The sequence below is a fragment of the Miniopterus natalensis genome, chromosome 10 (assembly GCF_054644295.1).
Source record: "Miniopterus natalensis isolate mMinNat1 chromosome 10, mMinNat1.hap1, whole genome shotgun sequence".
NCBI classification, from domain to species: Eukaryota; Metazoa; Chordata; class Mammalia; order Chiroptera; family Miniopteridae; genus Miniopterus; species Miniopterus natalensis.
The window spans coordinates 22,135,176-22,162,719 of NC_142090.1; the positions used below are offsets into that span (position 1 = coordinate 22,135,176).

Consider the following 27,544-nt stretch of genomic DNA (forward strand, 5'->3'; position numbering starts at 1 on the left):
CAAGGCTCAGCTGCAACTGGACAGTGCACACAGCCCACACAGGAGCACCTAGAATGCCAAGCTCAGGTGACTGGGAATACTGAGCCTTTGGGCCCTACACCTACTACACAAGGCCACTCTACCAACTCCAGGAGACATAGAAGCTCTACCTAATACATAGAAACAAACACAAGGAGGCAGCCAAAATGTGGAGAAAAAGAAATATGTCTAAAATGAAAGAACAAAAGAAATGTCCAGAAAAAGAACTAAATGAAATGGAATCGTGCAAACTGCTAGATACAAAGTTCAAAACAATGGTTATAAGGATGCTCAAGGAACTTAATGAAAATGTCAAGGAAATTAGTGAGAACATCAACAACATAAAAAAGGACCAGTCAGAAATTAAGAGTACATTAACTGAAATGAAGACTAATTTATAGGGAATCAATAGTAGACAACACTGAGAATCAAATCAGCAATTTGAAATATGAGGAAACAAAAAACACCTAGTCAGAAGACCAAAAAGAAAAAATACAAAAATATGAAGGTAGTCTAAGTAGCCTCTGGGACAATTTCAGGCATACCAACATTCTCATTATGGGATTGCCAAAAGGAGAAGAGAGGGAGCAAGAAATTGAAAACCTATTTGAAAAAAATCATGACAGAAAAATTTCCTTGCCTGGTGAAAGAAATAGACTTACAAGTCCAGGAAACACAGAGAGCCCCAAACAAGATGAACTCAAAGAGTCCCACACCAAGACAAATCATAATTAAAATGCCAAAGAGAGAATCTTAAAAGCAGCAAGAGAAAAGCAATTAGTTACCTACAAGGGAGCACCCATACGACTGTCAGCTGATTTCTCAACAGAAACCTTGCAGGCCAGAAGGGAGTGGCAAGAAATGTTCAAAGTGATGAAAAGCAAGGACCTACAACCAAAATTACTCTACCCAGCAAAGCTATCATTTAGAACTGAAGGTCAGATAAAAAGATTCACAGAGAAGAGAAAGCTAAAAGAGTTCATCACCACCAAACCAATATTACATGAAATGTTGAAGGTCCTTCTTTAAAAAGAAGCAAATGAGCAAAATAAACTGATGAACAAAACAGACCCAGAGACACTGAAGCATACAACAAACTGACGTATTGGGGGGGGGGGGGGGGGACAGGGGCAGGAAGAGATTAACCAGAGAACTTACATGCATATATGCATAACCCATGGACACAGACAATAATGTGGTGAAAGCCTGGAGATGGGGCAGGAAAAGGATGGAGGAGGCCAATGGGGGGAAAAGGGGATACATCTGCAATACTTTAAACAGTAAAGGTAAATTTAAAAAATAAATAATAAAAGTTATTAAAAAAATCAAATAAAAAATAAATCAGCCACTTGCCCCACCCCCAGGACAGCTTACTAAACCATAGATGTGGTCTGGCTGTAGCAGTTAACTAAAAATAGAGTTTCTCCCCTGAATCTGGACATTACACCTCTATTATTGATGCCTCTGAATATTAAATTCAAAAGCTATGAAGTGCTGTTGACTATTAATGTTTTTTATGCTAAAACTACAGAAACTATGCCTCTCCGAAGTAGTCTTTTAAGGAGAACCTTATGAGAAAAAAAGAACACTGGCTCATCTTTCACAAAAATTAATTCAATCTGACCAAAAACTTACCTGTTAAATCCAAACTATAAAACTTCTTAGAAATAAACATAAGAGAAGCATATGTGGCCTTGGATTTGGTGATGATTTTTTTAGATATAACACCAAAAACTTCGATGAGAAAAAATTGTAAGTTGGACTTAGTAATTGACTGCTCTGCACTATTAAGAAATGAAAAGCCACAGACACTATTTGATAAAGGACTTATATCTAAAATTTACAAATAACTGTTGATACTCAACAATAAGGAAGCAAGCAGCCAATTAAAAAGCGGGCAAAAGATTGGAACAGACACTACAGCGAAGAAGTATGGGTAACAAATAGTCATATGAAAAGATGCTCAATATCATTTGTCATTAGGAAATACCACTACATACCTATTAGTATGGTTAAAATTTAAAAAACTGACAATAGTAAAATGTTGACAAGGATGCAGAACAATAGGGACCCTCATTTATTGCTGGTGGAAATGCAAAATGATGCAGGCACTTTGGAAGACTGTTTGGTAGTTTCTTATACAGCTAAACAGTCTTACTGTGCAGCTTACCACTTGTGCTTCTAGGTATTTATCCAACTGATTTTTTTAAATGTCCACAGCAGCCCTGGCCAGTTTGGCTCAGTGGTTGCAGGTTTGGTCCCTGCCCAGGTTGGGGCTCATGCAGGAGGCAACGAATTGATGTGTCTCTCTCAGGTTCATATTTCTCTCTCTCTCCTTCCCTTCCACTCTCTCTAAAAATCAATGGAAAAAATGTCCTCCGGTGAGGATAAAAAATAAAAATAAAATGTCCACACCAAAACCTGCACACAAATGTTCATAGCAACTTCATTAATAATCACCAAAAATTAGAAGCAACCAAAACATCCTTCAGTGGCTGAATGGATAAATAAGAAATGGTATACTCATACAATTGGAGTACTAATTCAGCGGAGAAAAAGTTAGCTACCAGGCCACACAAAGACATGGATGAATCTTAAAGGCATATTGCTAAGTGACAGAAGCCAGAGAAGGCTCCATACTGTATAATTCCAATTATATAACATTTTAGTAAAGGTTAAACTATAAAGATTATAAAGAGATTAGTGGTTCCCATAATGTCAAGGAAAGGGAGGGTGGAATAGGTGAAGCCCAGGGAACTTTTTGGAACAGTGAAACTATTCCATGTGATGCTGTCATGGAAGATACAAGACTCTGTACATTTGTCAAAACCTGCCTGTACAGCACAAAGATTAAACCTGAATATATGCAAATTTTTTTTTTAATATATCTTTATTGATTTCAGAGAGAGGAAAGGAGAGGGATAGAGAGATAGAAACATCAATGATGAGAGAGTCATTGATCGGCTGCTGCCCGCAACCCCGGCATGTGCCCTGACCGGGAACCAAACCCTGATCGCCTGGATCCCAGGTCAAGGCTCAACCACTGAGCCATGCCCCACCGGGCTATATGCAAATTTTAAAAATCAGTTAGGATATCATGGGATCCCAGGATGGAGAGGAGACAGTGATAAAATAATCTAACTCTGTTGCAAATGTGTTCGGTAACATCACTGAGCAAGATGGAGGAAAAGGTGCTGACCTGAGTAACTGGAAATGAGTGGAGTCTAAAAATAAAGGAAAAAGAAATTGTACATAAGCATTACGCTCTAGTTGATAAAGTCTTTTCCTACAAGTTAGCAATTCAGAAACAACTATACATGTACACTGGAACTGAACAATTATGTAAAGGGATGGTGGTTGGTGAGAGCCAAGTTTCTCACTGTGGAAGTGAGAGGTTGAGGACAAGCAAGTAGAGACTAGAATGATCCATGTGGTGATGAATTAGAGTTGGAGACATTAGTGTGAACTTGCCTTTAGCTTAATATAGATAGAGCTGGTTACATATAGAAATATTTTAGATATATGTATATGCATGGGTTAGTATATACACATCTATTCCCTTGGTTTTTGTTAGGTGATAGAGCCTAGAAGCAATGATACTTCAGTAGCAACAAGCATATCTAGTGCCCAAATCTTTATCTCTAATCTCCACTAAAATGAACCAGGACTGCTTGGAGAAATGGTTGGCACTAGGACAGGGACAGGAAATATACAAGATGACCCTGGAGCATCTTATGGTTATGGAAACTAAGAAAGTGTTTAAAACACACATACAATGATAGGAAATATTTTAAAGGACACAGGACACAAATGAAAGAACTCCCAATGGCCTGAGCTAGAATAATCTGAGCAGCCAACTAAATTAGGTAATATTGGATTATACCTCAAATTGTAAAATATGCAAGGGTGGGCAAAAGTGGGCTTGGAGCTAAAAAAAAAAAAAAAAGGTCTGTGGAGAAAGGAGCAACACCTAACAATACTCTCATTTTCAACATTTAAAAAAAGCAAAAAATAAACCCATACGAATTGATTCTATAAAATGAAGCATTAGAAATATATAATTATCTGTGAAATTAAGTGACATTCCTAATGCAGATGAGAGGAAGGAATTCATGTTCCTAGAACATACATGATTGTCTGATATTCTTAGAGTTATGGCACAGCTGAAGATGTGGAACAGTTAAGAACAGAAAATGACTCAACTCAAGCCATTTAAGTATAGAATAGGTGAACACAGTCTTATGTATCTTTATAATATAAACTTTCATAGCACTTCTTTATAAAAGAAAAATAATACATAAGAGAAAAATAAATATATTTCTGAAGAGAAATAAATTCCAGTGCCTTGTGCTTCTTAGCAAAGAAGTTGGTAGGGCCCTCCGTGATATCTTTCTGATCAAGGTGATAAACTCTGATCTTCAGATGGTGTGGTAGATTTGTTCTTGTTTAAACAACCCTGTCCTGGAGACAACTTCTTATTGTAGTTACACAGTTCATGGCCCCATCATAGAACCTTCAAGTGTTCATGTTGGGAAAGACCTTAGACATACAAGAAAAGCAAGACCTGGAAGGGTTGAGTCTGTCCTGTGCAACAGTAACTTAGAAGGGAGCTCAGACCTAAGAGAGCAAGCTGGTACAAGAGATGCAGGACCAGCATGAAAATGTTCAGATGAGCTTCACAGACGGGAGCACTAGGCCAAAACCAAATATATTCAGTAGAGTTAAGGAATTATATTAGAACTAACCCCACTCCCGAAAAAATATTTTCTACCTATAAAATAGGGGAGATGTGACTGAGAGCAATGTATGTTAAAAAGTTGTGTGAAAAATCACAAGAGACAATAGTGTGGGGTAGCTGCTAAGAACAAACAACAGCGAAACTCAGAGGATGTTTTGGGCTGGAACTGTGAAAGCAGCACAACAGAGAAGCTACACACCAGACTAAAAGCCAGACTGCCTGAGTTTGATTTCTTGCTTCATCACTGTACTTAGTATCTGTGTAACATTGGGTACCAGATCATTGTTTTTTAACAGCTTTATGGAGGTACAGTTGATGTATTTAAAACTGCACATATTTAATATATATAATTTGATGAGTTTGGACGTATGTGTACAGCTGTAGGGCACCAGTTTTTTTTAATCTATAAAATGAAGATATAATTATACCTCTTCTAGGCTTGTTGTAAACACGTTCAGCACTTCTCAGCATTCCTGGAATGAAATTTGTGCTCAATAAATGTTAGTTATTATCACATATTATTATTGATTATAATAAAATCTAGTGTCAAGATTCTAAAAATTTATAATTTCACTCTATAGTATATCAGTCAAGAGGATAGAACTAGGAATAGTGACTAAAACTAGTGGGAGGCAGAACTGAAATCAATGTAAGGAAAACAATTTTTTTTAATTGTGTACAAAGGTGATATAACAGAAGCTACACCACTATTTGCTAAATATGGTACTAAAGATTTCTGCATTATGTAGGAATACGGCCAGAATAAGGTCCTTTCTATTGTCTTCATTAAGAATTCTCTCAAATCTTCTGTCTTACTTATGACACTTGCCAAAGATTTCTAATCTCCCAACTCCCCAAAATGTGGCTTGAATTCAGCTCTCTACAGTACAGATTTGATGTGGAGCCAGGATCTTAGTTCAAGTCCTATCTTTGACCCCTACTCGTTCTCTGTCCCATGGGCTTCCATTTTCCCACCTGTGCAGTGAGGATAATAGTATAATCCCTCTGCTGCCTCACTCACTAGGTTCTTAGGAGGATTCAGTGAGACTATTAACGTGAAAGCAGTTTGTAAATGAAGAGCACTATTGCAATAAATGGGGTTGGTATTGCTCCTACCTAGAGCTTCTTGCTCCCATGCATTTCTCTGCAGTTTCCCTTCTTCAGAACGTGAGCACTTCCAAAAGAAAAATTACTTTCCTTCCACGGAGTGAAAAATATTAGATTGTTTTTTATTTATTTTCCTTTTATTTTAGAATATTAAGCACCTTGCATATATTAATGGTGACTTTTAAAGGTACAGCTGGTCAGTTCATTACAACGGTGTTTTCCTTACTTTCCTTGCTTTCTTGCTTCCGATATTGTTTATTACTTAGATAAGGTCACATGAATGCTCAGTGCCTTACATCAGAATGAGAGCCAGGCAGAAGATGGGGAGCGGAGCACCTGCCCCCTGGAACATATTCACCTGGAGAGGGAGTGGTGCACACCAGGACCAGATTAAGAATCTCACCATTACAGGAGTGGGGGAAGTTGTGCATTGTGCTTCCTAGTTGAGCCTTTTGCTTCTCATTTATTCCTTTGTTTTTTGTATGTTTGGCTCTTCTCTCACACATAAGGTAAATCTATAAACTGCCTCTGGACCCTAACATTCTAGCACCCTCAAGTCTCCCGGAAGCCAAAATCTGAAAGGTTCCGAATTGGGACTGAGTATATCAATCCCAGTCAATATAAATTTTAAAAGCCAAATGAAAGAATACCTACAGCATTTTAATTTCACTTCAGATCCTCAGTGCAATTTTTGTAGTTGACATTGTAACAACTGTAGATAGATGAGAGAAAGGATAGTGAACATTATTATAAACTGGTAGATTTAATACCTTCATCATTAATATAACCATTACTCATGAAACAATAGTATAAAGCTAATGTGTGATACACATATTCGTGCTCCTGTATCAGCAGCTATTTCTAAACTCTGAGGTGTTAGTGATCCTCACTGTATATCAGAAATAGCAAGAGAAATGCCAGATGCTCATAGTCACAAGTGGACAAGCACAGAAAGATTAAAATTGAACCCCTCAATCTCAGTTGAAAATCAACCTGCCTCTTTCCTTAAGTGTTGGAGGCTAATGCCTGAAGCTATCATTCAGTATTTCTCTTTTTTAAGAATTTTTTATTGATTTTTAGAGAGAAGGGGAGAGGAGGAGAGAAAGAAGCATCGATGTGAGGGCGGAACATCAATCGGCTGCCTCCTGCACACACCCCCCCACACACACACACACACATCAGGGACTGAGCCCACAACCTGGGCATGTGCCCTAACTGGGAATTGAACTGGCAGCCTTTTGGGGGACAGGATGATGCTAAACCAACTGAGCCACATGGGCCAGGCCAGTATTCCTTTTAATATTTAAAATAACCTCCTCTTTGGAAGGATTGCCCCAAGTGATACAACAAAACTGTTTAAACATACTAACGCTTAAATCTATGAATGCATAAACTATGCCACTACTTAGAGTAAACCATGTGAAGCATTCATTTGAATGTTAAGAATGAATTCAATATGACTGCCTAAGTTATAGGAGAATTAATTATAGCAGACTCTGGTTTCAGATACTCTCATAGATAGCATTATGGTAGGAATCTGCTTTTTACTGACTATACTCACAGACAGAAGACCCTTATCCAGAGCAAGAACTCTAAACTCATAGAAGCCCTCTCCCTTGAAAATGTGAGACTGAATGAAATGGACACATTTAAAGCACACACATTACATGCCCCAGGTCTCAAAGGTGTTTTCAAAGGATCTGATGTCAGTGTCTTTAATTAAGAAATTTCTTCTCAATTTGGAGACAAAATACATAATAGTGTTAATTAAAGGAGTTTTGAATACTGCTAAATTTAACAAAGAGAAAGGTGATTCTGTGGCTGCTTCACTGCTTGAATAATTTGGAATTTTTCTAGAGAACAATGAGAAATTTTTCTTTCATTGTTTTAAAAAATAAACTATTAAATAATCTTGAAAACATTGCATCCTTGTGAATTTTTCACTGTTTACATTTGTCCCTTCCCCCCCTTTATGAATTATTTCTCTTCCTGGGCTTATATAACATTTAAGTTGTCATAAATCTAGTTAAAGGCTTCAGTTCTGTGTATTTCCTTTTGCCTTTCTGTGTGAATAAAATATAATTTTCAACTTTATAGAAAACTATACAGAATATATAATCGAAACTGCTCCAAATACTCTTGAAAAGCTTAACCTTGAGAACATTTTCACTCATATAAAAATACAGAAATTGTTCCATAAGTGTCAAAGTAATAAAGAATATATTAGTGAAAGAAAAAATATATTGTTTTTAGCAAAACCTAGAATAACTTATGTGTTTGTAGCATCATGTCCTGTGTTCTTTAATGATCAATTATAGACTGTTTCTGAATCTGAAATGCTGGACTAATATATAAATTGTTCCTATGACAATTTCAAATTGAGATGACATGCTATTGTTTTAAATCTTGCAAGATTTGTTTTTTCCGAATGGTAATAGTGACCAGATGGAGGTATTTCACTTATGAAGCAGGCAGATTATCCTAAATCAGTATTTCAGAGTTTCACTCTTATTTCTTCAAGGCAAGCTTTTCTGGGTTGTGAGAAGTGCACTTTTAATTTAAGTCAATTATACTGTAGCTTCTAGTTAGTTAGTCTTTGAGACTAGAATAGTATATTTAAAAATTTGTCTCCTTGTTAAATAGATACTATGACAGTGTTTGCATTGTGTATTGTTAACCTCCACTGGAAGGTTAAGCGGCTTCTTCTGTATTTAAATCTGTTGCTGTGAAAATGACTGGCAGCATTGCACTCACCTACCCATGAGTGGGGAAAGCGAAGACTTGCACCTGTGAGATTAGGTGTAGCAGCAGGAAGTAAGAGCATTTACAGCATATAATTAACAAGGATTTTTTCTCTTTTTTTTAAACAGCATGTTCACCTCACTAGATTAACTAGTGATTAACAGTTGAAAAAAAAAATGTGCTGGAGTCTGCACCCTTACTTAAATTCATTCACTCACCGGTGTATTCTGTTACTTACACAGCCAGTGTCAGAGGCACTTTCCTTACTATACTTCATTTCTTAGATATTTATTGATTTCTTTAGGCTCATGGGGAATTTTTCTAATTTTTTGTGCCCTTTTATTAAAACTTCATTAGTCAAATTCTGTTGTTTTCTGAATCAAATTAGAAGTCATTTAGGAACTCCTATTTTATCTAGAAACTACTACCCTAATGTTTATTAGATGGAAAAGTTAATGCTTAGTGAACTGAGGCTCTCAGAGGTTCAAATAGGAGTATGAAAAAAAGCCATTTACTCTAAGTCGTATTTAATACATAGTGTCCCTGCTACATGGTTTTTAATTGTTATTTTCTGGTATTCATTAGGAAAAACTATAATTTAATTACCAATATAGAAGTGATTTCTAAACATAGCTCTCTATAAAATTCTTGATGCAAACACATCCAAGTCCACAGTTGTTAACGTTTAACGGACTGTTCCTTGGATAAGGTTGGTGGGTAAGTTTGTTGGGCACTCACCTGGCAGCAGATTTTGTAGCAATATTCTGGGTCTGCGATACAGTCATGTGCTTTCTTTTCATTTTTACCCACAAAAACAAAAACTCAACAAAATGTGTTCAGTTATTTTTTTGTTTTTTAACTCAGACCCATTTCTGAGCAAGGTAATACATAATTATGGAATTAGATGCAGGGACGTCCAAAGCATGTAAATTTTGCTGCCACAGCCTTTGCACGAAGGAGCACTGAACCAGCGATAATGCCTTCTATCCAAACACATTTGTCCTATAAGTAGAAACTGTTTAAAAGGAAAATTACATCTTTTTCAGCAATTTATCAGAGATAATTACCCTTCATACACCAAAGAAAGGATAAAGTGTTTTAAAGAACTATAATTCTAATTGGTAAATGTCACCAGCTGTTGCAGTCACTCTTACTTGTGTATGTTCTTTTAATGAATATAGTCTCATGCACAAGCCACATGAAAATATATTCACTAGGTGTGAAATTCCCAGATGTCAAAGTTTCAAGACTAGGTAAACAGCTCAAAGATAAAGGAAGAAATAATGCTAATGAGGAATGGAGGAATTCTAGGTTTTGTTTTCAGGCAAGTGGATCTTAATTTGCCATAAGGGGAGAAAATGTAATTTCAAAAAGAAAAAGATAGAAACAGTTTGTTGAAATAAACTTTAAAATTAGCTTTACCTCATACCCTCAACCGGAGATTCTTATTTCCTTAGGAAGTTGTAGAATTTTCTCAGCTTACAGATTTCTGTATTGTATGCTTTGGGTCACCAAAGGGAACCGCATTTAGTTTTCTTTTAGGTTTAAGCTGTAAATTTTTTGTTAGTTTTAGATAGTAAAAGATAAACTCCTCCTGGACAATGTTTCATGATGTCTAATGTTATGTTGAAAGTGATCAAGGAGACAGAAATACCTTAGAGTCCATGGCGAGTGTTTAAAGGCAGTATCCTTGCCCTGCCGGGCGTGGCTCAGCGGTTGAGCATCGACCTAGGATCCAGGAGATCGGGGTTGGATTCTCAGTCAGGGCCCATGCCCGGGTTATGGGCTGTAGCCGATCAATGACTCTCTCATCATTGATGTTTCTATCTCTCTCTCTCCCTCTCCCTTCCTCTCTCTGAAATCAATAAGGACATATTAAAAATAAAATAAAGTCATCAGTACCCTCCAGTCCTCTTGGCTGTGACTTAGTTTCCAGTGAGTCTGGTGGGTGAAGTGATTGACTACATTAAACTTCTAAGCATACTCTTCCTTTGAAAGGCAGAAATAAAAATGTGTTTGGGAGGGGAGAAATGGTGGGGAAGGCAAGCCTCTTATCTGTGTGCTCTCTAACTGCCACTTTAGCAGGGCTACGCCCAGCTGCCTTGGTATTATATGTATCACAGCATTTTGTCTCCAGGCACCTGACTGCAACTCAGACACTGAGCTAACTTGTTGTTATGTATAGAAAATTGCTCTTATGTCATTTTCATTCCACAACAGTATGTTTTCTGAATTTTCTCATTTTTGGTGTTTTGACGAAGTTTGAGGTCATGGACAGAAACACTCATGGATTAGTTTCCTTACATATTTAATAGCAATTAGTAATCTTTGTACAAATCACCTGCCTCTTCACTGGAAAAGCTGATGTATAAACACCCCCACACCCACCAAAGAGAGCAATCTAGGTTTCTCTTGATTGTCCTGGTAGTTATTTCAACTTTCAAACATTGCTTATGAGAATTGTGCAGAAAAATAGAGAAGGAATGAATTTGGTAAGTTGCCTCCATTATGTTTGGAATATATTACCTACATTGTCAATAGAAACTCTTGAAGAAAAGGCCAGTGAAGATTTTTATATAAATAGTTATTTCAAATTATAACCGAAAACTAATTTTGTTATGCCAGGTTTATGTTTGAAAGGATCTTTGAATCTATGTGGTATATATTTCCCCTTAGGCTGAACATAAGAGCAGTAAAAACTTGCTGTAATGCTCATTATGGAGAAATAACTTTGTTATCAAAAAATCAAATTTTTGTTAATGAAATATGCTCATTTCCTATAATGTCCACTGGTTAAGAGAAGGGGAGTTTTATCGTTGTATATAATATATACTCCCCCCCCCACCACCAAAAAAAAAGTGGTAAGAACTTACCTTCATTTAAGGAAAAGGCACTACCAACCGCCGTAGCATCACTCAGATGTATACCTTGAGTCATTTTTCCACAGCATGTGGATCATTTATTAATGTTTAATAGCTAAATCCTTACTGAATATTATGTATCAGTTAAATCATCCATACCCTCTTTCACCTACTTTCCTTGCAATACTTACTTTTGCAAAATGAGTTTGTTGATAGAGGTTATAAGTGCATTCTGTGGCTATGAAATGATGCAAGGCTAACTTATTTGGGATCAGTTCCATAATTTAGTTATTAATGCAATATTCTAATCGAATAAATCAATCAATATAGGTTATGCCTCAACCCCAGGTGTAGAGCATACAAATAAACATCTTATTAACTAGTTCAGCTATATGAAACTCAAGAAAGAACTAAAGATAAGTCTAGAAGGAAAACTCTTTAGGAGCTGTTTAGGTTTTTGTCCCTTCCTAGTACTGATTTTATAGCAAGGAGGACTCATATTAACTTCCCTATCTCCTCTAACATTAGAAAACACCAAATGTTAAGTAATTTTGGAAAGTTATCTAATCCACATTTTTGGCTCTACATCAATACTCTTATTACATTTCTAAAATAAAATAAATCCTTGAGATAGTGTTGATACATGTAAATGAATAGAAGCAATAGATAAGTCACAAAATGTTGCTTTATGTTTCATTTTGTAATATATTAAATGTTTTTCCCCCCAATATCTTCCTAGTAGTGTTTTATTCAGGTTAGTAAGAAAATGTATTTTGTATTCCTTGAGTACCCATAGTGGTTGAGGAAGGCAACCAAGGAAAGCTAACATATTTGTTTTTAATATATATACTAAACCTGGATGAACCTGCCAGAGACAATGGAAAGCACATTGTATTTGAAATTAGGAAATGATTATTGCATGTGGGAATTTTTTGAAAAATTTATTCATTTATACTACTTGGCATATTGACCTTTCAAGATACCAAATTTTTAAATTTTTCACCCAAGGTTATGTTTTTATTGATTTTTTAAAAAGGAGGAAAGGAGAGAGAGAGAAACACTGATGTAAGAGAGAAACACTGATCAGTTTCCTCTTATATATGCCCAACTGGGGATCAAACCTAGGTATGTGCCCTGACAGGGGATCGAACCCCCAGTCTTTTTGGTGTATAGGATGATGCTCCAACCAATGGAGCCACTCAGCTTGGGCTCAAAATAGCCATTTCTTAAAATATATATATCTAGTATACAACTACATATAACTGTGACCTCAAGTTACAGACATCAATGATAAACTTTTACTTACTTTAATTCTGGAATTTACTGAAGGTGCTCATTGTTAGTTTGGGCTTGAGCATATGATCTAGACCAATTTCTGAAATGACATAGTGAATGATTTTCCAAGGTTGTGATTAAACATTTTTACAATCGAGAGCTAATATTGTTTTATTCACCATGTTTTTCCCTCACAACAGAAACCAGGGATGGATCTGTCAGACACCTATATTATGTTTGTTCGGCAAAATCAGGATATTCTTCGAGAAAAGGTCAATGAAGAAATGTATGTAGAAAAGTTGTTTGATGTAAGTAACTACCCTGCAAGGTATGTTGGCATTGTAGATACTGTAAAGGAAATTGTAGATACTACTCTGCATTGTAGATACTGTAAAGGAAATTGTAGATACTACTCTGCATTGTAGATACTGTAAAGGAAATAGTTGCATCCGATGTGTTTGCAAAGCAGACTCTCCTTTTTTGGTCTTTTTTCTTCTATGCTGCTAATATAGTTGATAGCGTTATTTCTGTGACTGCTGACAGAAACCTTAATTGGCTTCTCTTTGTACATGAAAACTGTCACTGTTAGAATGAGAGTCTCAAAAGCCTTCTGAGGTTAATTTTAACGAGCGAGATGACAGTCGGTTCACCACTGTGTACAGCATCATTTCCCTGGCCTCCCCAGCATTCTGCAAACAGAATCCGATTGCAATGGACGTGGCCCCTGCGGTTAAAGTTGTTTTAAGTCCATAAAATACTCTTCAGTTAAGCAAAGAAATAAGCTGCGGTAGCGTCAAATATCTGCCACTCTGCTGTTATTGAACATTTCTATCTTGATTTACAGTACTGGTGTATGCTAACACATATAATCCGGCAGTTTTGTCAGTATGAAGGTCTTCATTTAGGCACAGCAACTCTTAGAAATGCGGGATTGTGACTTTAGATACCATGATCATCAAGTCATTTCTTAAGTAACTGTAAAGGAGACTAAGAGAGCAGTCCATTTCAGTAACAATGTTGTCATTCATTTGTAATTATTAACAGTCAGTTCAAAGGAAATGGTACTTTGCTTGTGACATAACTGTGTAATTCACCACAAGGCTGATCCTGAAATGTAATGTTCGCTTTCAACTGTATTTATTTATGTACATCTCTGCATTTTAGAAAGCCTTTTCTGCAGTTTCATTTAATTATGCAAGTTACTGCAAATGTTTTCATAACAGCAGTTCACGGGCTTCGTGTTGACACTTCAGCTATGGCATGACAGGTCCTGCTACGTCATTGTCTCCGCCATGGTCTGTCACGTCAGAGTTTCTGTTTGTCAGATTGGGTGGTCAAAATGAGTCTTACCTTTCATGCTTTATGTTTCTAGCCTGTGCCCAGGCTGTTTTACAATAAAAGTATCATCTGTTTTAATAATCTAAGTGTTAATATGTGTGAAAAGAATGATTTCCTAAAAGCTTTGATGCCCTGCAGGGGTAAAAAAAATTATCATCCATCCAGCTGGCTTTTTTACAAAATACTGAAACCATATTAGCAACTTCTGCTTCCATTTGGTATTTCTTTGAATTTACAAACATATGTTTCATTTCCAAGTTCTCCTTTTTTGCTTATGTGGTAATTTCCAAAAATGTTGAACAGAAACAGAAAGTTGAATTGATGTGATTCTTTTTAGTATAGCTAACGCACATATGCTGTGGTGAAGAAACGTAGAGTTGTCCTGGAAATAGGCCACTGTGGGTAGGGGTGTGTGTGTGTGTGGGTGTGTGTGTGTGGGTGTGTGTGTGTGTGTGTGTGTGTTCTTAACATCTTCAATTTTTTGTCTTGGTGAGCTATTTATTGCAAAGCTTGCTATCAGTTCATAACAGAGATAGAATTTTTTCTCTATAAAGATATCCCCCACTTCAACTCCACTTTATGCACCAAACTTCTCTTCAAGACTTTTTGTGTAGTAACAATAACAAATGAAACCAACTAAAGTGGATACAAGGAGGCTAGCATTAAAATTATGTGCTAGTTTAATTGTTCCAGTTATATATGCTTTGCTTTCAATGCCTAAACATCTGACATAGCTGTGGGTTAGCTTCTAAAAGGAATCCGTAACAAGCAACCATTCTGTTTTGGTTGTGAAGGTTTCTCATTTTGCATATCCGCCATAGAACATTGGACTTGTTATTTGTAAAATAGTTCAATGTCCTTAAACATTCTAATATTTCTAAGTTCCACATCTTCATTATTGTAATTAAAAATAAAAAGCAGACTCTAATCTAATTCTATTGATATGTCATCAAGAATAGCATGTATAAGGGGGTCCTAAGAGCCTCTAATTAGCCAAGACTGAATTTGCCTCAATTACAGTTAGTAAATGAGAGGTTATCAAGTATGTGTTGAAAGGTAATGTAGAATGTGTATCTTAAGCAACAGATCATTACTGGGAGACATTATATAATTATTGGAAATCCACTGGCTGGAGCTTAAAATAATATTGTTAAGTGTCAAGAAACAGTTGAAAATAATGACCCTATAAACACTGTTAGCAACCTTAGTCTATTATAGATAAAAGATTGAAGAGGACAATTTTATTCAGGCATCATGACAAACTTTTGATATTCTAATTAAAGTACTTTCTGAGTACATAAGAAAATGAAGCCTTGTAACTTCAGATACAGGGGAAAATGTGGTGCTGCTCCTCAAGTGTGCACACATGTGTGCGCGTGCACCCACACACGCCCACACCCCTCCCCCCAAATCTTGAGATGTTAAAACTAAAAGTATCCTTTGAAGATCAAAAAAGTTAATAATAGGACAAATATTAAGGCATACTACTTCACTCCATAAGTGGTTAAACTTATACAACACTTTTGTTTAAAACAGAAATAACTTCAAAAAAGTATAAATAACTTATGGTAGACCTGTGCTGTTAATAGAAGGAACCAGCTTCAGTTAAGGTACATCCCTAATCTTTTCAAATTATCAAAAAGTAGAGATGAGATGGCCACGCAGGTAACCGTGGTACCCACCGCCTCCCGCATCCATATCAAAATTACAGCTAAAATCCAGAACCACCATCACTCAGAGCCTCCTGAAATCCGGCTGAACAGAAGCCCTACAACCAGGGAGCTGAAGAAGCACCGAGGCCGTCAGAGGGGTGGAGAGGCAGGCCAATCAGGGCTGGATCACAGAGACGTGGCCAAGGGCCCACACCCGGTGCCGTGGGTAAACCAGAAGGGAATCTCGGTGGCGGAAGTTTCCTGGAGGAGCCAGGGGTCCCAGCCCCACAGCAGGCCCCCAGCCCAGGGCTCCAGGGCTGGGAAGAGACGTCCCCACAACTTCAGGTTGTGAAACCAGCGGAGACTGTCCCTGAGGGTCACAGAGGCTGCGGGAGCCCCAGGCTCTCCCCTTAAAGGGCCCACACACAGACTCACTCAGATGCGATCCCTCTGAGCCCAGAGCCAGGCAGCAGCTTGAAAGGACCGGGGACATTGGGGAGGAACTAACTGCCTGAAATTGGGGCGAGAGGTGGAGGGGGGGCTTCCTCTCAGACAGAAGGGCTGGCAGAGGCCATTGCTCCTTTGGGGAGTCCTCCCCGAACACAGCTGGCAGGCAGGTGCCATATTTGAGTTGAAAGCACCTGACACCTTTGGCCCAGCCCCATGAATCCAGGAGGCCCCGCCCCTCCCCACCTGCAGGCTCATCCAGGCCATTTCCAGTGACTTTTCTGTGCAAGTGGCCTTTCGAGCCTCATGCTTAGGACTTTCCTAAAATCTCTCAAACAAGCAGCAGCTGGCTTCAGCATGCTCCATACCTCTCAATAAGTGGCCCCAGGCCTGGCACTAGTGGCAGACGGCATTGGTTCAAAGCTTGGCCTCTCCTGGACACCTCCAAGCCCAGCACAAGTAGCAGCCAACTACGGTTTGCTATGTAGCTCATGCTGGGTGGCGCTGGGCAAGGCATAGGCAGAGTCTGATTTTGCACCTCCCAGGAGGCCTCAGAGACAGTGCACCTGGTGGTTAGACTTGAACCATGCTGGATTATAACCCTACCACATCCACAAGTGACACACTCAAGGGGCATACTTGATGAACAACAAAGGCCCACTGAAGTAAATCCTGCTCCATAGGGTTGTCTCCAGCACAGCAGCTCTTCAGCTGTAACTGCAGCTGGTCATCACAGCCGATTGGCCTGGGGCTCACTTCCTCCCAGTGCCACCAACAGCAACCAAGGCTCAACTACAACAGTACAGAGCACACAGCCCACCCAGGAGAGCACCTAGAAGGCCCAGCTCAGGTGACTGGGGAGGCTGAGCCACTGGACCCTACAGGACACCTACTACACAAAACCACTCTACAAATTCCAGGAGACATAGCGGCTCTACCTAATACATAGAAACAAACACTTGGAAGCAGCCAAAATGTGGAGAAAAAGAAACGTCACAAAGGAAAGAACAGAAGAAATCTCCAGAAAAGAAACTAAATGAAATAGAGCCAAGCAAGCTACTAGATACAGAGTTCAAAATAATGGTTATAAGGATGCTCACGGATCTTAGTCAGACTGTTAAGGAAACTAGTGATATGATCAATGGCATAATAAAGTACTAATCAGAAAGGAAGGCTACACAAACTGAAATGAAGAATAACTTACAGGGAATCGACATTAGAGGACCCTGTGAATCAAACCAGCAATTTGGAACATGAGGAAACAAAAATCACCCAACCAGAAAAGCAAAAAGAAAAAAGAATCCAGAAATATAAAGATAGTGTAAAGAGCCTCTGGGACAACTTCAAGAGGCCCAACATTCATAATATTGGGAAACCAGAAGGAGAAGAAAGAGAGCAAGAAATTGAAAACCTATTTGAAAAAATAATGACAGAAAACTTCCCCTACCTGGTGAAAGAAATAGACTTTCAAGTCCAGGAAGCACAGAGAGTCCCAAACAGGAGGAACCCAAAGAGGCTCACAGCAAGACACATCATAATTAAAATGCCTAAGGTTAAAGACAAAGAGAGAATCTTAAAAGCGGCAAGAGAAAAGCAGTTAGTTACCTACAAGGGAGCACCCATAACTGTCAGCTGATTTCTCAACAGAAACATTGCAGGCTAGAAGGGAGTGGCAAGAAATATTCAAAGTGATGAAAAAGCAAGAACCTACAACCAAGATTACCCAGCAAAGCTATCATTTAGAATTGAAGGTCAAATAAAGAGCTTCACAGAAAAGAAAAAACTAAAGGATTCATCGCCACTAGAACAGTGCTATATGAAATGTTGAAGGGTCTTCTTTAAGAAGAAACTAATGAACAAAAGAATCTGACAGACAAAACAGACCCAGAGTCATTGAAGCATGCGACAGTCAGATCTCAGAGGGAAGAGGGAAGGGGTGTGGGAAGAGATTAACCAAAGAAGTTATATGCATATATGCATAAGCCATGGACACAGACAGTAATGGGGTGAAGACCTGGGGAGGGGGTGGAAGGTGGAGAGGTCAATGGGGGGAAAATGAGATACCTGTAATACTTTAAACAATAAAGATACATTTTTTTTAAAAAAAGTAATAGCCTTAGCTGTCACCACTGCCATTCCTGGGGTACCTCCATGTACACATGCTAGGTGCTTTACCTATAGCATCATTTCCAACCTCTAGGCTAGATGCCATCATCCCATTTTATCCTAGTTTCCTAAGGAATCTCCCATTCAGAGAAGATAAGTGACTTAAGTGTTGAATCAGACTGAAATTGCGTCCCTCTGGTTCCAAAGTCCATACTATCTCTTCCATAATTCATACTTACAAAATCAGAAATGGTGAAACAGTGTTGTGGAAAGAGGGCTGAGCCAGAAACAGAAACCTGAGTTTCAGCCACAGTTCTGCCATTATCATCTGAGTGAGCTTTAAGAAGTTATGTCACCTGTTTAAGGCTCAGTATTGTTAGTACACATGAACTGAAAATGTTGATCTAGAACTTCAGATGGTTTCCGAAATTCCCTTCCAGATTTTAAATAATCTAAATTAAATTAGTTCGAATTTTAGAAATGGCTGAAATCACCCTGTTGGCTGCATGCTGAGTCTTGCACCCCAGATTAGCAAGTCTTTTTTTATTTTTTGGCTTTTTTTAGTCTCACACGAGGATATGTTTATTGATTTGAGAGAGAGAGGAACATCGAGGTGAAAGAGAAACATCGATCGGGATCAGTTGCCTCCCATGACTGGCAATCGAACCGAAAACCTTTTGTTTCATGGGATGACTCGCCAACCAACTGAGCCACCAGGCCAGGGCTAGAGTAGCAATTCTTAAGTTTTTCTGTCATGACCAGGTGAAACCAGGGTATCCCACACAAACAATAGCAAGTGCAGTGCATAAGAAGGTAGCAAAAGGTCTCTATATAAAAAATATCCATGTTGTATGACATTTTATGTGTCTACCACCATGGTTCTGAATCCCAAATTCGGAAAATAGTTGGAACTCATATATTCTGTATTCATGCTAAGCTTTTCTGAGTGATCAGAATATTTTAAACAGAGACTGTCTTCGCCTCTGTAGTAGTTATTGGTACACATGCTAAGTTTAAAACTTGCATGTTAAATTTACTTTTTCAATTTAAAAAAATGCATCTTCTCTGAGTAAGAGAAGTCATAAATTAAATTCTGTAATAGGAGAGATAATGGATTCACCATAAGGTTATCCTGTTTTATAGGCAATCTCCCTTACCCCAGTGCCCTTTTTCTTTTACTATAAAATGTCATTGTCAGAACAGTAAAACCTCAATATAACAGACTAATTCTGGGGAGAGGTGTCTGTTAAAGCCAAAAGTCCGTTACATAATAAAGTCGGTTTTCTGAATATGTGTTAAATAATTGGCAAATTAGTTTGCTTACCTGTTTTTACTATGTAAACACATTTTTGTAATTAAAATTAAGAACATATAAACAAATGGATTGCACAGAAGAGTTTTCTATATGTATTAGTGTAATTTTAAATTTAAATGCGTGCACTCACCAGTCACTGCCAGTAAACAAATGCCCATGGCTGATTTGTGGCTTAGTGCATGTGGGAACATCGGCTCACATCGGCGTTAAAACTGCTGCAGAGAGTCACACTACGGAACAATAGAACCAGTTACCCCTCCCTCAATGCTGTGTGATCACGTGCTAATCATTCGCCAAAAATTGTTTAGGAGCAGTGGCTCTTGGAATTAAATATGTAGACGGTAGTTGTAGATATGTACTATTTACTTATGTTGGCAAAATTACTACAGTGTTTTTTCCCACATGTGGCCTAGGCACTAAAATTTGTTAAACATAACAGTGAATTAATAACAAAAAGTAACCTGTTAATTATTTATTTATTTTAAATAAGACTGTGAAACAGTCTCTCCTTATTTTAAAAAAATATTTTTTTAAATTAATATTTTCAGAGAGAGGAAGGTAGAGGGAGAGAAAAAGAAAAAAACATCAATGTAAGAGCAAAACATAGATCCACTACCTCCTGTGCGCCCCCAACCGGGGATCCAGCTGCAAACCAGGCATGTGCCCTTACCAGGAATCAAACCAGCGATCTTTCCATGCACAGGACAATGCCCAACCAACCGAGCCACACCGACCAGGGCCCTGTTAATTTAATTATAAGCACATCTTTGTTAAGAGCATTTTAAAATTAACACGGTGTTCATTTTCACATGTGACATATGGACTGGAAATTTGTCCGTTAAATTCGAGCGATGGCTGTGAAATCGAGGTCCACAAAATTGAGGGTTTATTGTAGTCTTTTTAAATTTTTTATCAAATTCAAACCATCTATAATTTGTCTAATCCCAATATAAAAGTATGCCAAAGGTTTTCTAATTCTTACATTCCATCCTTAATGCCTACTATAGTGTTTCTTCCCACACACTCAGATTTCACACGGTGTCAGCCACAGGTGCACACGTGTCAGGAAGTGCTGGTAACATTCCTTGAGAGCTTTGGATCTCTGGTTGGAAAGTGGTGATGTTTTACAAGTCAAAATTGACATGTATAGTAATTGCTGGGAGAGCACCCTCTGCGGTCATTTCCTAATGTCCAAGAATATTACAACACCGAGGGGTTGACTAACGTGCAACAAACCTGCCACCCTAAACCTTTGTCCATTTATTGGGCATCACCCACCTTGAGTCCCTTGGAAACAATTTTGTTTTAGCCCTCATGTTGCTGAAGACACATCAGGGTGCAGTATTTAATTGGCAAATCATGCAGATTAAACATTCTCTTGTGTTATAAACTGATTAAATATTTAATTGTTGAGTTTCATCTCAAAGACATTTTAAAAAAACTGTTACAATGTTTTGTATAATTAAAAGTAATTCTTTACATGATAGTTAATCAGTTACATTCATCCAAATAGTGTTTTATAAGGATTGATTTCTCAGAAGTTTCTTTGAAAAGAATTCTTTTCAGTAAAGAAAACCTAAATTAAACATTTAAGTAAAATTGACCTCAACTATATAAATAAGTTCAGTAGCCATTTTAAGATACAGTAAGATAAAAGGGGGGCCTTATTACAAGTAAGTGTATTTCTTAAAAATACTAATTTTGCACTTCCAAATAAGAAAGGGGGGAAGTGCTCAGAATTTTTGAGTTTAGCATTTCACACTAATGCCCAAATTTTTTGAGAACTCATTTAACCTCGGTAAGATCAACATTACTATTCTTGGGTTATTTAAAAATTGGGTTTATTGTCATGTTGATTTCCCAAGAATAGTGGAAGTCAGCAGAGCATGAGTAAGAATGACTGCTAGATAAAACTCTTTGCATAATACCCTGGGAGAGTGTGTTTAGAACTGTCCATCCACTTTTTCAGTCATATGCTTTGAATGAATTTCTGTATATATAATTAGGCTCTTTATTAGGAAGGCAGGCTAAAACCCATTAAGTCTAATGACTTCTTTGCCTTCTTACATTTCATAAATTCTGTTATATTATAGATCTAGTCTCTTATATAAGAATGTCAATTTAAAAATAACAGTTCTCCTTTCAGTGCACTTTCACTCTTAAATAACTGAAAAGTTTTTATATAGACTGCATAAATTAATATGTATTCTCACTGCAGAGTATTTTCTTTTTGGTTTTGTCTCTATATAAAAATAATTCAAGCCCGGCCAGGCGTGCCTCAGAGGTTGAGCATTGACCTAGGATCCAGGAGATCGAGGTTCGATTCCTGGTCAAGGCACAGGCCCAGGTTGCAGGCTCGATCCCCAGCTGGGGCTGTGCAGGAGGCAGCCAATTAATGACTCCCATCATTGATGTTTCTATCTCTCTCTCTCCCTCTCCCTTCCTCTCTCTGAAATCAATAAAGACATGGGTTTTTTTAAATAATAATAATAAAAAATTTAAAAAATAAAAATAGAAAGAATTCAAATGTGAAACATTAACTGTGGGCCCATTATGCCCAACCATGATTTTCCTATCAACACTCAAAATTACATGTAAATATCAGTTACACAGCATAAGTATTATGTTTCTTTTCTATCAGTAGAAAGAGGTAGATGATATATGTTCAGTGATGTACTCAAGGCTGTTTGAGATCACTTATTTCTAACCATGTTATGTTGTGTACCCTGGTGCCTCACTGTGTACTAAAGACATAAAAAAGTTTGACTCTCTTTGATATCTGTTCTAGGAGCAGCATTTCATTCCTTTCAGATCTCACATGTTTTAACACTGTGTTGTTGAGCTGCTTTAACACATTATTTTCCAGTGTGTTTTTTTTTTCTTAATTGTATATATTCCTGCTTTGTTTTACCTACAGTATTTGGACCCACACTGAAGTTGTTTGGCCTCTTTTAAGATAGTCATAGTCAAGCTTCTTCTGTATATTGTCTTGTCTGCCTCAGTAAATGCCACACAGAGCTTGCTCCTTCGCTATTTTTTCCCCCTCAAAGTTTATTTGCCTTTTAAACCTCTGCTCTCAAATTATAGCTGTCTGGCTCATTTTAGTTAATAATCCTTATTTTAATGTTAAGTTATTATTTGTAAGTGTAAGAATTTTTTATTTAAAGGATCTATTTTGATGTGTGGTGTGTGCCAAAATAGCTTTGGCAAGTCCAGACGGGGCTGAGAGCAGTCAGAGGCCCCCATTTGAATCTGAGCTGTTGGTGAATTAAAACCTGAGAAACTTGAGATAAGCATAGCTAATTGCCTAAAAGAAACTCAACAAGAAAATGCATTGTAGCTTGTTGATTTTATTTCTTTGATAATTCAAAAAGATCTTCAAGAAATACGTGGCCTTCTTACTTATATTCTTGAAATGTGATCATGGAACACAATTGTCATTTGGCACATTCCCAGAAATACACATCCTTGCATGAGGCACCTGGACATATGTGGCAGGTCTGGTAGAATCAGCTAATTAACAACACAGGCTTAAACAGGCACCTCATCTGGCAGTGCAGTTAGTTGCCTGATGGTGCTCAGCAGGATTGGGTAGTGCTTTTTATTTTTCTATCCTAATGGTCTGCTGCCCACCTAATTTTGCCTTATTGTCAGTCACTACTTACCACAGCTTGGGGCCCTCCCAGGAGGCTAAATTATTATCAAAGGATTAGGGAGATGTAGCCTTGCAGCTCTGACATTTCTGATTACTTGTCTATGCCAGAACACTAATTAGCTGTGACTAATTAAGAAAAATGTTCCTGCCATAGAAAACCATTTAAAAGAACTGAGAAGAAGAAAAGCAGTTCAAAAGCTGAGCAGTGCTCAGATTTACTGATGCTCTTTAGATTTCCACTAGAGCCTTAACTCACCTTTAATGGCGCTTAGGATTTAAAAAAAAAAAAAAAAGAAAGAAAGAAAATCTCACATGCAAACTGATCTGAGATTTCTACTTGAATAGGAAAAGAACATTATTGTCGATCACCTAAACTCTCTTAGCAATGGTAAAATTGTCTCTGAGGAATGGACAATGAGAAAACTTTCATTTTCGTCTAGATATTTTTCTAAACACCAATGCGTTGAGTGTGCATTCACATTCATGCACCCACCCAATAAAAGGACTTAATAGTCATTGAAGAAATTAGAATATTCTTTCTATTGATTTTATAAAATATAATTGAAATGATTACTAGAACAAATTGAGCATTTCAAAAGTTATTTAATATTGATTTTGTGCTGCTTTTACATTTAAGATGGTCTGGAAGTTCTGGCTCCTCCGTGCAAAGCCCTGTTTTTCCTTGGTGACTTTGCACGCTTGCACTGCAAGTGGCCATAGCACCTTAGTGAAAATGCACAGGCTCCCCTGAGACCAGCATCTCCATCACTTGACCACTGTGATGTGTTCATAGAACTGATAGCTACAACTCTCCTTCTCTTCAAACCTAACTTCATAAGCAAGTGACACATGGCTTGAAGGCCATTTGCTATTGGAACTTTTTGAACTCCTCTCTATCAGCCATCCCCTCTACAAGCCTTCCCTGCAGCATTGTCACCACCATTCACAAGTGAGCACAATGGCAACCCCATCACCACTATTATAAACATGTAACCTTGAGACAGAGCCCTCAATTTCTTGATCTCAGCTCAGCCCTAGATAAGTGACCATCTAAATGTTGCTGTCTTAATCTGGGCAAAATATTTTGTTCAAAATAAAGAATGTCCTACCCCTGCCTCACCTAAATTCTTCATGCTGTTTTTTAAACCCATTTCTCCTTTACTTCTCAATGGAGCACAAAAAGCAGGTAGCCAGCATACTCTAGGGAATAATCTTTCCTGTACGTGAAGACTGTTAAGCCACCTGTCATACTTATCTAATCCAGAACAAATAATCCCTATTTGTTTAACTTCTCTTCATAGGCTCCTCTCTAGCCCTTTAATCATCTTTGTGGCTGTTCTTTGAAACTTGTCAAAGTGTCCTCTGTCATGCTTAGGGCTTAGAGTCAGGAACAGGATGCAGCATTTGAATGTGGCTGGACAAGATTCTTTCCAGCCGTATCACTCTTTAGGCCTTCTAATACGTAACTGCCCACACTGTTGCTCTACCAATCTTCATAAGTGTGGTTCACATCTCTTTTTGCTGACTTTCCCCTCAGTTACTGCCTGTCTTACACACTTACAATGGATATGTTTATTAATGTAGAATGATCATTCTGTTGATTTTTGAATGCACATGGTCTAGAAAACAAATCCAATTCATCATACAATTACTATGTATAAGGAATGGTGGTGAATGTTGGGATAAAAAGGTTAGGCATTAAAAGAAAAACAAAAACGGTTAGACATTGGTTTTGCCCCACATAGTAGGATATCAATCACTGTCACAATGCTCAGTAGGATTCTAATTAGAATAGGAAATTGAAACCCCTCTTATTCATCATTTATTCATCCTACCAGCATTTATTGGACATTTTCTAAAGTCCACATACTGTGCTAGAGGCTGAGACTATAATGTGAAGCAAGATAGACCAAGTCTCTGCCCTAAGGGAGCTTACATTCTGATGATCAGATGGGGTTTTTGAAAAAGTTGTTAATTTCTACATTAAAATGTTTCATCTAGAAAGTAGGTATTAAGAGATTTTTTTTTCCAAATGTGTATACGATGGAGAAATAAAATTCAGTGCCCTTTCAAAATAGATTATAGTGATTACCTGTGAAATTTGTTTATTTCTTTCTGTTGCAAGTGGATTGGAAACTTGCCAAAAGTCAGGGCCAACGCAGAATTTGTGCCTTGCCCCCGTGTTTGCAGTATCAAGTACCATGACTGAGATAAGGGCACACCCTCCCCTCTCTACCCTTTATGGGTTCTTTGCTCAAAAACCAGGCTCACACCAGCTCCCAGGAGAGCTCTACTGTTCCCTCAGACTGAAGTCAGCAATGCCACCACTATGATATTTTCTACCCTTTCTCCAGACAGCTCACAAGGCTAACAGATATAGAAGGTATGAGAACATGTCAGTTAGAGGTAAAAACACACAAGCAACACAGCCAGTGGTACTCCAGATATGCCCCAGAGCTTCCGGCAGCCCCCAGGAATGGGTGCCAGTACCCTGAACATCTGCCGGAGAGGCCGCTGCCTGCCTGTGTGACACAGCCTGAGGGTCAGGCAACACCTGAGCACAACATCTAAGCAGGTAGTGTAATTATATTGTTCGGTGAAAGTGTATATATGGTGACACTCATATAGGACATAGAAGTGGGGTTAGTAGTTTATAGTAATTTCTACTTATTTAATTCACCACCTAAATGAAATTAGGCTGTCACCTTTAAAGCTCTGTTTTAGTCCTGTGTTAAATTTCTTTAGTCAAAATCAGTTGTTTACTTTTTGGTGATTTCTACAATTTTAACATCTGTTCAATTACTTTTCTATTAATGAAACATAATTTAAGTCAACAAGTAAACTGGCTCTCACATTCTCCTGTCCTTTTTTTATTGAAAAGCTGCCCTGCTACTGTTACATATGTAGCACTTTATATATATTTCCAAATATTTAAAAGCATTCAGTCCTTCAACAAATATGCAGTGTATGCTGTGTGCCTGACGTTCTGGTAAGGGCTGGAGGCATCGATAAAAATAAGAATCGTTGCTGCCTTGTAGATACTCATAGCCCATTGAGGTGGACATGTAGTACATTGTGCAATGTTTTATAGACACCTGTACTGAGTTATAGGAGCAGAAAATTGTGGAGCAGCTAATTCTACCTAGTAAAAGATAGTATTGACTTCATAGCAGAAATAATAGTTAACTGAGTCTTAAAGGGCAACGTGATCTGGCCAGGGAAACATACGTGCGGATAAACGTTGAGACGGGACTGCTCCAGAAACCCAGCATCCAGCAGAGTAGCAGGTCATTCAGTTTTCTGAGACTGGTTCCCATGGGAGTGCACTGAGTCGGAGGCAGACCCAGTCCTTACAGCACTCTCGAAAACTAATTTTGGAATGATTGTCCCCCATTTTTTATAAGACTGAAGCAGAAAGACCTGCTAATAGCTAATTCTCATACCTAGGTATTATCTCAAAACAAACCTGTGCCATTTAGTCACAGTTCCTGGAGTCTAATTTATTTCTACCCAGATATCCTACATTATTTATTTAAATGCAATATTAACCAAAATTTTATCTCTAGTACTCAAAATGAACCATTCAACTATATGAAAAGGTTATAGTGCCCCAATGAACTATTCATAGACTATGCCTGTGCCCCAAACTGGTATATACACCATATAACCCTGAGTTCATTTTAGTCAAAAGATTCGTCAAACTAGTGTGCACCCCATCATTTCATAACAACTGATTATCTGAAATTTTCACTTTATAATCACTAGCCTTTTTAACACCAGGAAAAGAACCACAGAATAAATGCACAGGAGCACTTGGCTGCTTGATGATGATGAATAATAAGAGCAATATTGATTTTAGTCCCCTGCGTAGTGTGGAGAAAGGTAGGCTGGTGTAATAACATTACTGTCAGGACATTTCGGAATGAAGTTTATATTAATGACATAGTTGCAAATGGAAAAGAGCTTGTGAGACTCCCAAATTATGGAACTTACTCTGTTCTGTAACTTGCTCTGTAACTGAAAAGGTTCTAATTCATCTGGAAATACCTTGGTTATTACATTGAGACATTTTTTAAAAGAGAAAGTATTTTTAAAAAAAGTATTGAACTTCAAGAGTAGGAAAGTTTTTCCAGCATTTAACAAGCATTTATTAGATACCTACTGTGTGCCAAACCTCCCATGTTAGCTCTTTTTACATTTTCTCTTTCTTAACAGACATCAGTGTACTTATGAACTCTCCTTCATAGACTTCCTGGTAGAGTTTTTAAAACTACAAATCACTCTGAATGT

The 27,544-nt window shown here is 37.8% G+C and overlaps 1 protein-coding gene across 1 annotated transcript in view; it reads left to right on the forward strand.

Annotated features, from left to right (window-relative positions):
• Window positions 1-27,544, forward strand: part of CADPS2 (calcium dependent secretion activator 2) — a 539,314-nt gene that overhangs the window by 499,023 nt on the left and 12,747 nt on the right. Inside the window, exon 26 of the mRNA XM_016213343.2 lies at window positions 12,942-13,049. Coding sequence (XP_016068829.2) covers window positions 12,942-13,049 — 108 coding nt within the window. The remainder of the gene's footprint in view (window positions 1-12,941; window positions 13,050-27,544) is intronic.